The sequence below is a fragment of the Tupaia chinensis genome, unplaced genomic scaffold (genome assembly GCF_000334495.1).
Source record: "Tupaia chinensis unplaced genomic scaffold, TupChi_1.0 Scaffold000381_1, whole genome shotgun sequence".
NCBI classification, from domain to species: domain Eukaryota; kingdom Metazoa; phylum Chordata; class Mammalia; order Scandentia; family Tupaiidae; genus Tupaia; species Tupaia belangeri.
The window spans coordinates 178,509-196,252 of NW_006159883.1; the positions used below are offsets into that span (position 1 = coordinate 178,509).

The 17,744-nt window shown below is 36.5% G+C and overlaps 1 protein-coding gene across 2 annotated transcripts in view; it reads right to left on the reverse strand.

The window, feature by feature from the left end:
* Window positions 1–3,388: 3,388 nt before the first annotated feature.
* Window positions 3,389–17,744, reverse strand: part of PPIG (peptidylprolyl isomerase G) — a 54,187-nt gene continuing 39,831 nt past the window's right edge. For both annotated transcript variants that reach the window (XM_006153557.3, XM_027773840.1), the window contains exons 10-14: window positions 17,471–17,675; window positions 15,059–15,226; window positions 13,130–13,217; window positions 7,938–8,074; window positions 3,389–7,741 (exon numbers count right to left, since the gene is read on the reverse strand). In XM_006153557.3, the coding sequence (XP_006153619.1) occupies window positions 6,637–7,741; window positions 7,938–8,074; window positions 13,130–13,217; window positions 15,059–15,226; window positions 17,471–17,675 (1,703 nt within the window). In that variant the 3' untranslated portion in view covers window positions 3,389–6,636. The remainder of the gene's footprint in view (window positions 7,742–7,937; window positions 8,075–13,129; window positions 13,218–15,058; window positions 15,227–17,470; window positions 17,676–17,744) is intronic.

A 17,744-nucleotide genomic window follows, 5' to 3' on the forward strand; every position in this document is an offset into this window, starting at 1 on the left:
ATTGTGGTGTGGCCATCCCCCTGGGGGGTGGTTTCTCGCTTTCTGTCTCTCTGTGTCGTTCTGGTGAGTGCATGCACCCTATAGCAAAACCTCTTTAAAAAACAAAACAAAAAAAAACATACACACCAGGCACGTGTGCATGTGTGTCCAAAATCCTGAGAAAATGGAGAAGGGATTGCAGTGTGGCCACCCAGGGCATGATTTCTCACTTTCTGTCTGTGTCTCTCTGGCGAGCACATGCACCCTATAGCAAATAATCTCTTAAAATTTTGTTTCAAATGGCTACTGTTATTAGGATATATATCTTAGGTATGTGGAGATTTTTCTTAGCTATATGAACCATTGTATTTAAACACAATTATTAGGTATGTCTTTTGGCCTAGGCCATAACACTGTTAAATTATTGAGACCCAAGGGCAACATTGAGCATGTAAGCCTGAGAACCTCTGTTATGTATACTATCATTACAATTGTTTTTAGAAGTACATTATTTAATGGTGATTAATTTTTTTTCCCCATAGGGCACATGTGCTTGCCAGAGGGAGACAGATAAAGGGCAAGTAAGAAATCATATTCTCCTCCTGGGATTTTGAGAACACATACAACCGATGTAATTTTCAAGGCACCAGGTCCAGGGCTTGAACAGTAGTCAGTTATGTGGGAGTTCAGCACCTTAACCACTAAGCTACCTGCTGGTCTGGTGATTACTAATTTTAGATAGCACTATCTTCACATCATAAAACATAGATTTCTACAAAATGTATAATTGCATACAACCAATTTAGCTGAGGGAAGGCTAAATTAAACAACAGACATTACTTTTGTTTGAGATTTTTGCCATAGGGTGTGTGTGCGCTCACCAGACAGGAATAGAAAGCAATAAATCACCCCCCCTCCGCCCCACAGGGAGATGGCTTGCTACAGTCCCTTCTCTTCCATCCTCCTCTTGGGATTTTGGGCAGGCAAGTATATGCATGCACCCTGTGTTGAGTTTCACGTTGCTGGGTCTCAGACTAGAACTGTAGTTAACTATGTGGGAGAGTCCAGCAGTGTAACCATTACCCCATCTGCTGGTTCCCATTAATAGCTTTTCTCTCTTACTTGTATAACTGTACTTGCCAGACAGAGATGGAGGGAGAAAGACCCCACAGTGCGGTACAATCACACCACAAACTCCTCTGTCCCACCAGGATTTTGGGCATGCACATATGCACAGACCTGGCATATTTCAAGCCCCTGTGGGGTAGACTCTGAACCTCAGTTGGCAGGCCATGTGGGATTCAGCTCCCTTAACCAGTAGCCTCTGGGGCCGGCTGGCCCTTCACTTCTACTTTCAATTGGGTTGGGCTTTCTATTAGAGTTATGTAAAGACGAATATGCAAATATATTACAATATAGTGCAAAGAACTCTGTATAGCATACTCATTTAACGGAAATATAACTGTTCTAACTGGCTAATTTGATAAGAGAAACCTGTACATAAAATCTATGGTAATGATATAAACTAGAACTAAAGCACTGTAAGTACTGAGAGGACTCTGATTGGGGGAAAAGTAAAAATTATTCAGTATTAAAAAATGAAAGGGGTAACCAGCATCTGGCATAATGGTTATGTCACTGGACTCCCATGTAGCCAACCACGGTCTGACTCCCAGCAACGGTGGTTTAAACTTAAACCGGCCCGTGTGTGCACGTGCCCAAGATCCCCAGAGAAGGGATTGTGGCATGGCCATCCCCCCTTGGGGCGTGATTTCTCACTTTGTGTCTTTCTGGTGAGCACACACGCCATATATACCAAAGAACCTATCCAAAAAAAAAGGGGGGGGGGCAGGCCAACAGGTGGTGGCATGGAGGTTAGAGTGGCTCAATCCCATATGACCCACTCTGCACTATGAATCCTAGACCCAGCAGGTTGAACATCATGACAGGTGTGTGTGTGTGTATGCCCCAAAACCTAAAAGGAGATGAGGGATTGTGGCATGGCCATCCCCTTGGGGAGGAGAGGGAGGGTGATTTCTCACTTTCCCTTTTTGTCTCTCCTCCATGTATCATATAGCAAAAACTGTGAACAAAAGGGTAACATGGTATTAGGTTAAGGAAAATGTGTTTAGGAAAGAAATCTGCATTACAGACAATAAAGAAAATGGAAAAAGCCAATTGATAATGAAAGCATTTTAATACAATTTGCACAGTTCATATTAGCTCTCATATTTTACATATTCTTAGTTAAATACAGCACTTAACACTTCAGAGCTTCAGAGTTTAATAGTATTCACCTGTTAATACATGTCAACCACTGAATGTTCATGTTTTCACTAGACATACATTTTCATTGACTATTTCTCAAGTAGGTGCACCTTCCCCTAAATATGTTTAAGTAAAAATAAAACCAACCAACCAAAAACCAAGAAACAAAAATCCTACATAATTTGTTTTACAAGTTAATAAACATTTATGTGGATTTACAACTGTAAGCGATATATCAAAACTGACAGGCACAAGATATAATAGTGTTCCTAAGGTTGAGAAATTTGGAAAATTACAAACTAAATGGTAGCGTTCTAGTAGACAGTAATACATATTCCAAGTTTAACATTAAATGTTTGCTTAAGCAAAAGACACACTGCAGTATGAAGCATTATTATTAAATAACTGCACTAGAACTCACTCCCAAACCTGGAAATTGTCACTGCTGGCTAAATTCTTAATAAAGCATGGTATTGTTATACTGATTTTCTCATAATACAAATAATTTTATATCTCCATTGGTAAAATATGTATGTTTTAGTTGTTTTTCATTATTTAGCTTTTAATAAAGGTTGAACAAACAGCAATAATTAAAAAAATACAAAACAAAACTTTTTTATTATAGTATAGTTTATTTAATACAATGTTTAACTATAAAAGTTAATACAGTTTTGAAGTTTAAATTTTGTAAAATGCAGTTTGCAGAAGACAGTTCAATAGTTACTAATGGTAAGAGAAGCAGCATTTGGAAACTAACTTTACAATTGAGAGGACAACAGCTTTATTTCTAAATTTCATTAAAAAAATATACATCACAGTGACTTTTGAGCTAGGAAAAGAAGTACATTAACTTCATTTATGTTTTTTTCCTTCAACCAAGAGAGCAGCCACAACTTTAAACATCCCCACATACAAATACCCAATTCATTTATCAATCTTTCAAAATATTATAAACACGAAAATGGGGAAGAAAATATACATCATGTGCTTTTGGTAACACAGAAATCTGCTCAAAAAAAAAAAAATGCAGCTGAAGTATAAGTGAAACCCAGTACTCCCTCCCACTCCAGAAAATAAACAAACAAAAACCTCAATGACTTCCATCTCCAACCTAGCTGATGGAATTTTCTTATATGATTTGATATTTCTCTTCCTTTAATATTTACTTCTTTGTCACACCACAGGCCAGAGTTTTGTATGTACCTGAAAATCCCTTAAAGGCAGTTGAGAAGCCCACAAAGGCAGGTGTCAGTCAATGCTACACTTCCTGGGGCATATTAATTTTTAAACAAGTATTTATAACAAAACACATCTTTTTACAACACATCTTTTCACATCAACCTACAATCCTTGGAGAGTTTATCCAATTGTAAATGTATAAAACCTAAACTGAATAATTACTAAAAGCAGACCATTTAAAAAAATAACTGTCAGCTATATTGGTGTATTTAATGTACATTCTTGTGAAGGCAAACACAAGGTTCTGCAGAAGTTCACTATAAAATGTTCAGTGTGATGAAAACTACTAGCAAGTGAAGAATTTACTACTATAAAATATACTAAGTCGCTCCATCTACAAACTAGAAAATAAGTTATAATTGTCAGTTAATGCCACTATCTGAAGTACCAGAAGCCCAATGTGTATCCACAACATAATGGAATCTTGTTTTAAACTTTCCACTGATCACAAATGTCAAATGCCATTCAGCAAAGCCAACATGCATCAATACCACACTGGTGCAAAGACCTATCTATCAGATAAACTCTGCAACTTCTGAAGGCTTCAATTATGTAACCTAATAGAAACTACACTGCTCAAAGAATGCAACAACTTTAAAGAATGCTTTAAAGCAACCCAAACCACTTCTCCACTGTTCGTTTCATTAACATTAATTTCTTTACTGTGGCATACTGCTTACCCAGGAAAATAATTCTACATATTGAAAAAACATTCTCAACTATCCCAATCAAGCAATAAAAACAAACTCATTTAATTATCTTTAAAAGGACATTAAGTCCAAGATAACTGACATGAACTATAAGCTCAAACATAAATGTAAAACCAATTTTATGGGAAAGAAATAGCTGACTTTTAGGAAAACAATGTTCGAAGTAAAAACTAAAGATGGCACGACTACTAAAAATGTAAGAAAATGAAAGAATCATTTGAGCTATGTGCTATTCAGATCCAAATGCAGACCTTGAGGTACAGCTGATACTATTTTTATTTTGAAAATAAAATCTAGTTGATTGTCCATTCCCATCCCATTTCTTCACATATGTTCTGTAAAAACAGCTAACAAAGCTTTTAAAAAGAACTATAAATGTTTAGCATGAAGATGCTCTTTTGACAACCTAAACAGGAGAATACAGCTTATAGAAATTATTTTCCCTCTATGGTCATTTTTTTTTTAAGTTCTAACATTTGGAAAGCCCTTGTCCATAATTTAGTAGGTAATGCTCCAAGATTAAACATGGCATTTTTACTTAGCATGGAATTTTAAAAATATGCTGTCATTAAAAATCCTTTCTTAAATAGCACCTTTCCTGAAGCTCAAATATTTCATATCAAATATTTTTAAAAATAATATGCTGAATTTAAGATAAACAATAATTTGAAATAGGTAATATGTTACACAATAGCTTGGACGCTGACTCAGTTGTCCCTAACGTGAGTTTGTGGTCAGTCTCTTTAGGGTATAAGCCACCCTGGATTATAATAAACATCTACTACTTTTATCATCAAGAAAAAGAAAACAAAACTGTAAATATTTGATACTTGTTTCAAGGTATTCCAAACAATCTTATTATCATTACACTATTCATTCTGTAACTGCTACTACAATGCCAAACATATCATTGCTGTACTGATCAATAATGAGAAATATGTTAAAGCACTGCTTAATTCAGTACAAATAGCATTGGCTTGCTACTGAATTTACCAAGAATTTACCTTGGTAATAAGAATTGACACTACACTGACAAGTATTAAAGTATAAAACTCTCTAGAGTCTACCATTATATTGAAATTTTGAAATTCCTTTTCAAATGAGGCAGGTTTTGTGTTTGCTGGATGTTCAATGTTTTATTTAAAAGAGATATTATGGAATAAGAGGCCACACATCACAAAAATAGCAAAATACAGCACATAAAACTCTAATGAACTTTTTGGATATGTTTAGTGTTTAACTCTGTACTCTATCAAATTTTGCAACTTTTTACTCTACTCTATATGTCAATGTTATACATGCCCAGTTAAAATAATGTTTACAGTAATGATATAAAGCCATCGGAACAGAAAAAAGTCGTAAACATGCTATAGCCTATTGTGATACATATATAGAGAAGATGCATTTTCTTGCCGTTTGAAACTCACAGCTATGAGATTTAGAAGTCTGAGTTTTAAAAACAGAAACAAAAAACATGCAGAGTTATTAACACTCAATTCTATATAGGTTGGTGGCCAAAAGAGAAACCTTAGAAGTTACTGTGTTGATATTAACAATTTTTAGAATCTGTCTAGCTTAAGGACCTGCACAAGTGGTATGTTTTAGTGAGAAAGTTTTTTCTTATTTTAGAAAAGGGTAATAATAGTAGAACAATGTTTCTAAAAAGCAACAACTCTTGACACAAAAAGCAACATAGAATTGAGAATTAGTTTGATCTTCCAAGGTATAGTTCCTGTTAAATGCTGTATAACAGCAACTCAAACACAATCAGTACATTAACAAAAACAAAAAACAACAAAAAAACGCTTATGATTTTTGTGGACAGTTAAGTAAAACAAAACTACATAGGAAAAGCACTAATATAAAACTAGCTATGGATGGAACTATGAAGTATGACGTGTAATATAAATAACTATTTTAAAGCACAAATTACTATAAAAGCAAAAGTGATGAGCTAAGAATCTCAAGTTATTAGGATCTGGTTTCTGGGTAAAGAAACTGTGGCGAGCTTGTATTATAAATGCAATCTAAATCTCTACAAGATTTATTCTAGTAGCTTCTCTAGTTAATCATGAGAAACACGAGATTTTATAACAACGTATTACAACCATCAGTTATGCTTGTTTCCAAAAGGCTGGTTAAACAGATCAGGATACTATCGGCAGACTGTTCCAACACAAAAATGCATTCATAAAACAGTTAAACACAGCACACAGTATTACACCAAAGTGTTTTTTTTCTCATTTCAAGTTTATTAAAACTTTAGCAGTACAAATTATCCAGGTTGCAGATTATCAAAAGATCAACTCAATGAAGTTCACATTAAAAAAAAAAAAAAACATAAAACAAAAAAGTGAAAACAACATAAAAGAGATTCATTGGCAAGTCTCTAAAACTTAAAATTTGAGATAGATGGAAATACGAAGTTTACACAAATCACTCATCCACTTTTGTCTTCATCTGTTCCAGGGCTTGATTCATGATCAAATTTTTTATTTTTTTCATGTACATGGTCATTTTCTTGACCCTTTGATTTTTGGTTTTCTTTTTCCACTGAGGATCTAGTCTTCTCTTCCTCCTTATTTTTCAATGTGGAGGACTTTACCTCATTGTCCTGACTGCTTTGTTTAATTTTTGAGAATGGACTTTGATCTCTATCAGTCTTTTTTTCTCTGTTACTTGAGCTATTATGATCACGACTTTTAGAGTACATTCTTCTCTCACCTTCAGAATTTTCTTTTCTATGTGAACTCTTATTTTCTTGGTTTCTGTATTTTTCTTTGTTTCTGCTTTGACTTTCTTCTCTCTCTGAGCTTCGTGAATCTCTCCTCCTTCTCCTCCTGTCTTTACTTCTCGATCTTCCAGGAGTTTCTCTTCTCTCTCGACTTCGTGACCTTCCTCTTCTCCTGTACTCCTGTTCTCTGTATCTATGGTATTCCTTGCTTCTGCTACGATCTCTGTCATGGCTTCTAGATCGCACTCTTCTGGTCCTGTCCCTACTTCTGCTTCGTTCCCTTGTTCTACTATTGTAACTGTGCTTACCTCTAGTTACATCATGCTCTCTACTCCTAGACTGTGCACGTCTATCCTTTTCCTTACTTTTATTATGATCGTGCTCATTACTTTTTGATTCTAACTGTTTGGACTTCTCTTTACTTCTACTCCTTTCCTGATCTTTTCCTTTAGAATCGGACTGCTTTTCTTTTTCTTTCACATCATGATCCCTTTCTTTACTTCTTGACCTCACCCTCTTTTCTTCATGTCTGTTATGTTTTGAATCTCTTTCTTTGCTCTTTGATTTCTCTTTGCTCTTGCTCCTACTTTTAGATTTCGCCCTTTTCTTCACTTTGTTTTTATATTTGTCATCTTTCTCTGAATTTCTTTTGATGTCTGTCTCTTTGCTGTTAGATTTATGGTCTTTAACTTTCTTTTCCTTTTCATTCTTTCTGTTTGGACTCTCAGATAGATGTCTGTAATCAGTTATTTTTCTCTCTTTTACTCGTACTGGGCTTCTTTGATTTTCTTTTATTTCATTCAACTCACTCCTAAAAAAATTAGAAAAAAAGATTTCTGGAAATATTATTTAGAAAAAGAATGATGTACATTGTTAGCTAAAAGCTAAAATTATATTCTATTTTCTTTGAGGTATTCAAAAATAATTAAAATGACTATAATGAAGTAACTTTACAATAGTTAAAAAATACTTAACACTACATTCGAAATAAGATAGTTAAATCTTACTTATCCCCTTTGATCCATCTTTCGCCACTTGATACTCTCATCCTCTGAGCTCTCTGCATCTCTTGCCTCCAATGTGGAGGAGTCTCACTACGTCTGAAACGATCCCTTGATCTGGATCTAGAAGGTGTTCGATATCGCTTAAAAAAACAAAAAAAGGGGAAAAAATTATGTACAGAAAAATTGTAAAATATTATACAGTAGATATTTCTAGGTTCAAATAAAATGTCTCTTATTTCTCCTCTAAAACTGTATTTCAACTTCTTAGGGATGAAATCATTAAGGCAGAGAAATATTAAGCAGTCATATCACGATTATCAAATAAGGAACATCAACAATAAAAAGTCTAGTAACCCATATCTTCTCCATGTTAAGAGTTCTATCCAAGTGATGCTGGAGCATACTAGTGTGAGAACTTTTACAAGCTGCCAAGTTTCAATTTCAGTGTCATGTCCACTTGATGTATAAAAGCAGACACTTTCCTATCGATAAAACTGAGTAAACACATAGATGCTCATTTACTGGAGAAATATTTACTTAGCCTTTAAGATGACCAACAACCCAACCATGTACTAAGGAAACATTAGTGAGCCAAGATGTATCTGATTTTGCTCTCCTGGGACCTTTATACTATAGGATAGGACACATGGATAGACATACAATGACAGATACCAAATACAGCTACTGTGGGAGTGTAAAAGAAGTAAAGGGTGCTCAAAGAATACATAACAAAGATATCTGACCTAGTATGGAACCTTGAACAGTTAAAATAATTAAAGCTGAGAACAAAGAATGCTTATGATGAGTTTACCTAAGGAAAGATGAGGAAAAGGAAATAAAGTGGGATAAGGATACATGGGTGAGGAAAGGCACAGTCATAAGAAATGGCATTTAAAAAAATTTTTTTTTGATTTTTTTTTTTTTCTATAGGGCACATGTACTCACTAGAAAGACAGAGAGAGACAGAGACAGAAAGCGAGAAATTACCACCACCTCCTCCCCCCCACCCCACCCAGGGAGATGGCCACGCCGTAATCCCTTCTCCATTCTCCTCTTGGGATCTTGGGCACGCACGCAAACATGCCCAGCGTGAGTTTAAACCACCAGGTCCGGGACTTGAACCGTGGTTGACTACATGGGAGTCCAGCGACATAGCCATTACGCCAACTGCTGGTCCCAGAAATGGCATTTTTGAAGGTTCTGAGAGATAGAAACAGCATATTTTCAAATGATCAGATTAAGTATAGCTAAAGATTAAAAGTACATGGAAGATAGTACAGATAATACTGAAGAAGTAAGCAAGGACTAGGTTTTGTGTGACATAGTAGGCCATGGAACTATCTGCTGTAAAAATATACCAGAAAAGTCATGGTGTATTTTTTCAATATAAAAATGTGTCATGACTTTTCTAACAACCCAATAAATAATTTTGTGTTTATCCTTAAATTAATAGCAAAGAAAGAACACAATCAGATATTCATGTTTAAATGACTATTTTTAACTATTATTAAGAGAAAGAATGAGATCAGTGATTCTCAAAGTATGGCCTCAAGATTCAAAGATTCAGGGCATATGAGAAATCCAAAACTGTTTTCATAATATCACATTATTTGCCTTATTCACTTTCATTATTATATAGAATGATTCACAGACTACATGACATGTTTTAAGATCATTCTTTTCTTTAAGAGAGATTTTTATTATAGGACATGTATGCTCGCTGGACAGACATAGACAGAGACAAAAAGCAAGAAATCACCCCTCAGGGAGGATGACCACGCTACAATCCCTTCTCCAGCTCCTCTCAGGACCTTGGGCATGAACACACATGAACCCGGCATGAGTTTAAAGCTGCCAGGTCCAGGACTTGAACTACATGGGAGTCCCCAGCAACATAATCATTATGCCATCTGCTGGTCCCAAGATCATTATTTTCACAACTACTGGAACATGTACCCATATTCTTGTATTTCAAGTATTTCTCCATTTTAATTTCTAAAAAAGTAAATGTGGATAGGCCTAATCCACATCAGCAAAAGCTCTTTTAGATCCTCAATTATTTACTTTTTTAGTTTGCTACTAAAAATAAGCACTATCCAGAGACAGAAAAAAAAAAAGTGAGAAAGTGAAAAATCACTCCCAGGGGGATGGCCATACAGCAATCCCTTCTCCTCCATTCTCTTGGGATTTTGAACACACACGCAGAGGTCCTGAGTATGATTTTCAAGCGGCCAGGTCCGTGACTTGAGCCTTGCAGATAGCCAGCTGCTTCTGTGCCACCTGCTGGCCTGATTGACCCTCAATGATTTTTAACAGTATAAACAGGTACGAGACAAAAAGTTTGAGAACCACTAAACCCTAGTTATGAAGCCATTTATGTAGTTCTGACACTTAGGATGATGAGCTGAATTAACATGGTTGGAACGAGATTAAAATCAGTGAATGGGCTTTCCAATTTAGTCCAAGGAGAATGGCTCCTGCAAAGGGTGATGAAAAGAAAGGCCATTCTGCCATCAACAAAGCGGTGACCAGAGAACATGTCATCAACATTTACAAGGACATCCATGGCATGGGCTTCAAGAAACATACCCTTGGGGCACGTAAAGAGATCCAGAAATTTGCCATGAAAGAGATAGGGACTCCATTTATGCTCATTGATACCAGGCTCAACAAAGCTGTCTGGGTCACAGGAATAAGGGATGTACCATACCCCATCTGTGTGCAGTTATGCAGAGAATGTAATGAGGATGAAGAGTCACCAAACAAGCTCTACACTCTGATAACCCATGTACTTGTTATTACTTTCAAAACTCTATAGTCACTGTAGATAAGAACTAACTTCTGATTTTCAAATAAAGTTATAAAACAAAAAACAAACAAAAATTCAGTGAATGGCAAGGCAGAAAGTGAAAAATCACTCCCAGGGGGATGGCCATACAGCAATCCCTTCTCCTCCATTCTCTTGGGATTTTGAACACACACGCAGAGGTCCTGAGTATGATTTTCAAGCGGCCAGGTCCGTGACTTGAGCCTTGCAGATAGCCAGCTGCTTCTGTGCCACCTGCTGGCCTGATTGACCCTCAATGATTTTTAACAGTATAAACAGGTACGAGACAAAAAGTTTGAGAACCACTAAACCCTAGTTATGAAGCCATTTATGTAGTTCTGACACTTAGGATGATGAGCTGAATTAACATGGTTGGAACGAGATTAAAATCAGTGAATGGGCTTTCCAATTTAGTCCAAGGAGAATGGCTCCTGCAAAGGGTGATGAAAAGAAAGGCCATTCTGCCATCAACAAAGCGGTGACCAGAGAACATGTCATCAACATTTACAAGGACATCCATGGCATGGGCTTCAAGAAACATACCCTTGGGGCACGTAAAGAGATCCAGAAATTTGCCATGAAAGAGATAGGGACTCCATTTATGCTCATTGATACCAGGCTCAACAAAGCTGTCTGGGTCACAGGAATAAGGGATGTACCATACCCCATCTGTGTGCAGTTATGCAGAGAATGTAATGAGGATGAAGAGTCACCAAACAAGCTCTACACTCTGATAACCCATGTACTTGTTATTACTTTCAAAACTCTATAGTCACTGTAGATAAGAACTAACTTCTGATTTTCAAATAAAGTTATAAAACAAAAAACAAACAAAAATTCAGTGAATGGCAAGGCTGGCCCTATGGTTTCCCAGTGGTTAAGGGAGCAAGATCTCACATGGTTGACAGTGGTTTGAATCCAAGACCCAGTGGCTTGAAACAAACATGGCATATGTCTATGTGTGCCCCTTAATCCTGACAGAATGGAGACATGGAGAAGGGACTGAAGAATGACCATGTCCCCCTGGGAGGTGCTTTCTTTCTCTTTCTCTCTATGTCTTTCCCATCTCTCTAGTGAGATCACATACCTTCTGGCAATTATTTAAAAAATAAATATCAGATGGATTTCAAGAGTACTGAGGAGAGGGACTGGCAGTTAGCATAATGGCTATGTTGCTGGACTCCCATGTAGTCGACCATGGTTTGAGTCCCGGACCTGGTGGCTTAAAAATCACGTTGGGCGCGTGTGCGTGCGTGCCTAAGATCCCGAGAGGAGAAAGGAGGAGAAGGGATTGTGGCGTGGCCATCCCTCTTGGGGGGGGGGGGGGGATTTCTCGCTTTCTGTCTCTCTGTCTTTCTGGCAAACGCATGCGCCCTATAGCAAAAACTTCTCTAAAAATAAAAAGAGTACTGATGAGGTAGAAATGAAAGGATTCAGTGATAAATAAGATACAAGGTAGGACTGAAAGAACAGAATCATATAGGTGGTGGTGCAAATAACTGAGACCAAAACAACAAAAAAAGGATCAAGCATGAAAAGGATGTGCTTATGCTAAGTTTGAAGCATTCATTAGTCAGATATGCCTTAGGTGGAAAGAAAAGCAGATGAAATTTGACAGGTAACAGCTATGGGAACCATGAGATTGACCAAGGATGATAAGCAGTGTGAGAAGAGTTGGAACCTAAAAATAACACAATATTTAAAAGTCAGTTGAAAATATGAACTAACACTGGGAATTTAAGGTAGACTGATCAATGTTACAGAGAGAATATGACCAAAATTATAGGAAAAGAATACTACAAGGAGGGAGATTAAAACAAATACTGAAAAGGATCCACTGGATTTTGTGGCACGTAGCTGACCATATACAACAAGTATTGTTTTTAACAGAATTTCTGATGAGGGTAGAAGACAAACTGAAATGGTTGAGGAATAAGTAAGAAGTGAAGAAATAAGATAGGAAGTATTGTCAATTTTCTATAAAGTTTTAAAAATAATAGAAGATACTTAAAATCTGATGGGGATAACCCAGAAGACAGAAAAAATATAAAATACAAGAATAAGGTTAATTTTTATTTATTTTTTAAAAAGAGTAGAGAGACACAGTGATCAGGAATAAAAGGCACAAGAGAAACCTCAATCCCACTTTATACCACGTAAACCTTAAATTCATTTATATCTTACAGATTTCCAGTTTAGAAATATCCACACACACGTTAGTATAAAAAGAAAACATATAATCCAATATGCACATCTGCCAAATTTTAGTTAACTTATACAGTTAAAAAAAAAAAACCACACATTTAATAAATATCTAGAATTATTTAAATGCAATACTATTAAGATTTCTGGAGAAAGAACCACCTACCCTTGGTCCTCTTCCTTTAATTTTCCTGCCAGACCTAGTAACCAAAAGTCGTCTCTGATATGAAGCAGGCTGGGAGTTTGGTGGATTACTAGAAAGATGCAAAGGATAGTTAAAATACATTATTAAAAAAAAAAAAAAGAACCTAAAGAATGCAGCCTACCTCATCTAAAGTCATTAGACTTAACTGTACACATCAGTGGTTCTCAATCAAAAATACTATTAATTGCTAGTAAATATCTAGGAAAGTATAGGACTGTTTTTTTCCAACTACCAATGACTAGATGGTGCTACTGGTTATTATCAAGAATCAAGATGCTAATATTCTAATGTGTGAGGATGAAGCCCAACCTGTTCTGAGATACCAACTGCACCCTGCTGAGGAACACTGTTATATACTCATTACCAAGATAAAGCTAATTTGATAGCGATGGGGGGAAAATTAATTTTGAAGAGCACGAAAAGGGCTACATGATGTTGAGAACAATGTTAAAACAATCTTATTTCCTAAGTATCTTATTATCCTATAAGCGCTGTTCATTGGTAAATGGACTATAAAGAGGGGGGATCAGCATATGGCATAATGGTTACATTGCTGGACTCCCACACGGCCAACTGTGGTTTAAGTCCCAGATTTGTCAGCTTAAAACTCACACCAGGTGCGTATGTGCCCAAAATCCCAAGATGAGAATGACGGAGAAGGAACTATGGCATAGACATCCCCCCTATGGGGGTGATTTCTCATTTTCTCTCTCTCTTGGGCGAGCATATGCTCCCTATAGCAAAAATCTCTCTTTAAAACAACAATAAAAACTATTAAAAAATGTAAGTAATGTGCATCAAACAGAGAAAAGCTGCTCTGAATTAGCTAAATGTTCATATCATGGTTTATAAAAAAGGAAAACCTTGTTTTCAAACAGTTGCATAACTTAATATTTTCATTAGTACATTAACAACATCCATCCGTGCTGGCAGGTGGTGTGGTGCTTAGGGGTGCAGAACTCCCACATGGCCGATCACAGTTGGAGTCCTGGACCCATGGCTTGCTTTCTCACTTTTCCCCTCTCTCTCTCTCACTCTGTCACTCTCTGGTCAAATTAAAATAAACAAATATATGGGACCAGCAATTGGTGTAATGGTTAAGTCACTGGACTCCCATGTAGTCGACCGTGGTTCAAGTCCCAGATCCGGTGGCTTACACTCATGCCGGGCTCATGTGCATGCATGCCCAAGATCCCAAGAAGAAAATGGAGAAGAGATTGTAGCGTGGCCATCCCCGCTGGGGGGTGATTTCTCACTTTCCATATCTCTATCCCTCTCTGTCTTTCTGGCGAGCGCACAAGCTCTATAGCAAAAAACTCTCCAGAAAACAACAACAAAAAAACCCACAAACACAAATACATAAATTTCAATCATTCTTAAAAAAAAAAAAAAATCCATAAATGATGATTAAAAAGTCTACTTTATTGCAGTTCAAACATTTCCTCTTTAATCATTATTTCCTTAGAAACATCATTTCCATTTCTTGCTTTCTATCTCTCTGTCTTTCTGGCGAGTGCACGTGCCCTATAGCAAAAACCTCTCAAAAAAAAAAAAAAAAGTTTAATATTTACAATAACACAGCAATACACATTCATTTAATGGGTTGAAAACTACTGTGTTATTGGTTTGGAATGCCATTTAAGTTTTTTTCATTTGTAGTGCTTTTAAATTAAATTTTACTCAAAATCTGCTTGTAATTTAAGTCAATGTATCTTTCTAGCTATGTGGTTAGCAAAAAGAGGTTTGCTGACAACATCCTGTAAATAAGATTTCAGTATTAGGACAAAGTTATCAATTAAAGGTTGTCTTAAAATAAGTAAAACTTCTGAAAAAGAAATGTCCTACACTAATGTATGTAGAATACTTAACAAAATATATGCATTTACATACCACTCTCTTTCTCTCTCTCTTTCTCTGTTTTTTCTTTCCTTTTCATCAGCTTTAGGAGGACTTTTTCTCATTAGGAATCTATTTTCAGGAATAGGAGGGATCTCTTCTGGACGGACAGTTGACTGGGGTTGTGCTTCAAGATTTTCAGCTTCACTTTCACTAGATGCACTTAGTATATACAATCACAAAAGTTACGTTTGGTTATTAGATATCTACCTGAAATTTCTAATCATTAGCATTTCTCCCGTTATCAGTATATACACTGTCCTGTCTCTCTTAAAAGATGTAATTAACTGTGAAAAATCTTCATTCCTCTATCAAGCCAACCAAAACAAAATGCTTTTGTTATCGCACTCTCAAAAAATATTTTCCCATAAGACAGATCCAAGATTTGAAACTTTGGGCAACACAGCCCTAACTGTTTAAAATACATTAAAACACAGGTAAAGAAATTGCTTTTGAGGTAACTGGCAAATAAACACAAGTTTCAGGGCCCAGATGCAGTAGCACACATTGCCAATGGGCTGCGATCTGTATGCTGAGACCACATGGGAGGCCTGGGTTCAATTCCCAGTTCGACCTAAAGACCAGCAAGCTGGTGTATGCCAATAATACCAGCAGCCATCTGAGGTGGCTGAAGCAAGAAGAATGCTAGCTCAAGGCTGGCATTTCTCGCTTTCTGTCTCTATGTCTCTCTCTGCCTGTCTGGCGAGTACATGCGCCCTATAGCAAAAACCTCTCAAAAAAAAACCCAAAAAAACAAAAAAACAAAAAAAAAACATGCTGAGGCATGTGTAATACAAATCATTTCCAAAATAATTTCAGTATAAACACGAATTATTTCAGAAAAACAAACAAACAGTAAATACACAAACAGTAATAAACACACTGACATTATCTGCTTTCACCTTTGGGCTATCATAAAAGCAAGGAGATAAAATTTAAAAAGCAAGATACCATTAGAGAAAACAAGAAAAATTGTTGATTCCTTATTATTCTAATTTCACAATCAACCCACAAAATATACAAATTTAGGGTGGTGCGGTGGTGAAGGGTGCTGCACTCCCAAATGGCTGACCGTGGTTTGAGTCCTGGAGCTTGCTTTCTTACTTTCTCTCTCTCTCTCTTACTCTGTCCCTCTCTGGTCAAAATTAAAAAATAAATAAAATTAATAAATAAGGCTAAATAAAATCTTTAAAATATATAAATTTATAAAATCAAAAGCATCAGCTCATAGAGTGCACATGAATTAATACTCTTGATAAAAATAGAAATGAGGAGCCAGCAGGTTGCATTACAGTTAAGAGTCTGAACTCCCAAATGGATCACTACGGTCTGAGTCCCAAATCCGGCAGCTTGAAAATCACACCAGGCCCATGTGTGTGCATGCCCAAAATCCCAAGAGGGAGAAGGAACTGTGGCGGGGCTGTCCACCCTAATGGGTAATCTCTCACTTTCCTTCTATCTCTCTCAGGTGAGCACAGGTGCCCTATGGCAAAAATTTCAGGGAGGAAAAAAAAAAGTATTAATGAATAGGGCCAGCCAGCAGTGGTTAAGGTGCTTAGATCTCACACTGGCAACTATGTGGCTCAAATCCCAGATCCTGTGGCTTGAAAAACACACCAAGTATGTGTGCATGTGTGCCTAAAACCCTGAGAAGAACTGAGGAAAATGGACTGTGGTGTGGACATGCTCCTAGGGAGCGATTTAGCACTCTTCCCCTCTCTGACTAGTGTGCACACACCCTACAGCAACAAACAAAAGACCAAATGTACCCAAATTCAACATACAGACTATAAAACATCAGAATGGTCTAGGGGCTGGCAGGTAGCATGGTGGGTAAGGGTGCTAGACTCCCACATGGCCAATCATTGTTTGAGTCCTGGACCTGGCAGCTTGCTTTCTCTCTCTTGCTCTCTCTCTCTCACTCTCTGTCCCTCTCTGCTCAAAGTTTAAAATAAATAGAGTTAAATAAAAAAATAATTATTTAAAAAAATGGTCTTAGGATATTTAGGCTGTTTCCATTTAAATGTAAAATCCCAACGGTCCCATTCATAAATAAAAGACAATCTGAATATAAAGCTAACAGGTTGCCAGAAAAGTCATGATGCATTTTTGGAAAGAAAAACATGGGAAAAAAAATATGTCATTACTTTTCTGACAACCTAATAGTATTATTAAAAATTAGCCCAGCCATGGTGGTGCGGCAAATGCACAATACTTTGCAATGCTACAAGAAATTTGGAAGATATAGTTAGTTCCCTCATTGGCCTGTACATGCCAGCTGCAAAGGATCCCAGGAAAGGCTTCGGAGCAGGCTGTATAAAATCACCTTGTGAGATCTCATTAAGAAAGACTTGTCTTTCTCTCATGAAATAAACTAAAAACCAAATAAAAAAGTAAAATTAAGACCTTTTCTTGCTTTTCTTTCGCTTCTTCTTTTCTTTCTTGTGTTTTCGAGAATTTTTCCTATGTTTCTTTTTCCTTTTTTTTGACTTCTCTTCAGAAGCACTTTCAGAATCAGAAGAATCAGAAGATGACTGAGAATCGCTTGAACTATCTGAATCACTGGATGATGAAGATGATGATTTGTGTCTTTTCTTTTCTTCTTTCTTAACTTTAATGAAAACAAAACAGCTCAGGTTAATAATTTTTAGGCAAACTCTTTTTTAAAAAAAGAATTATT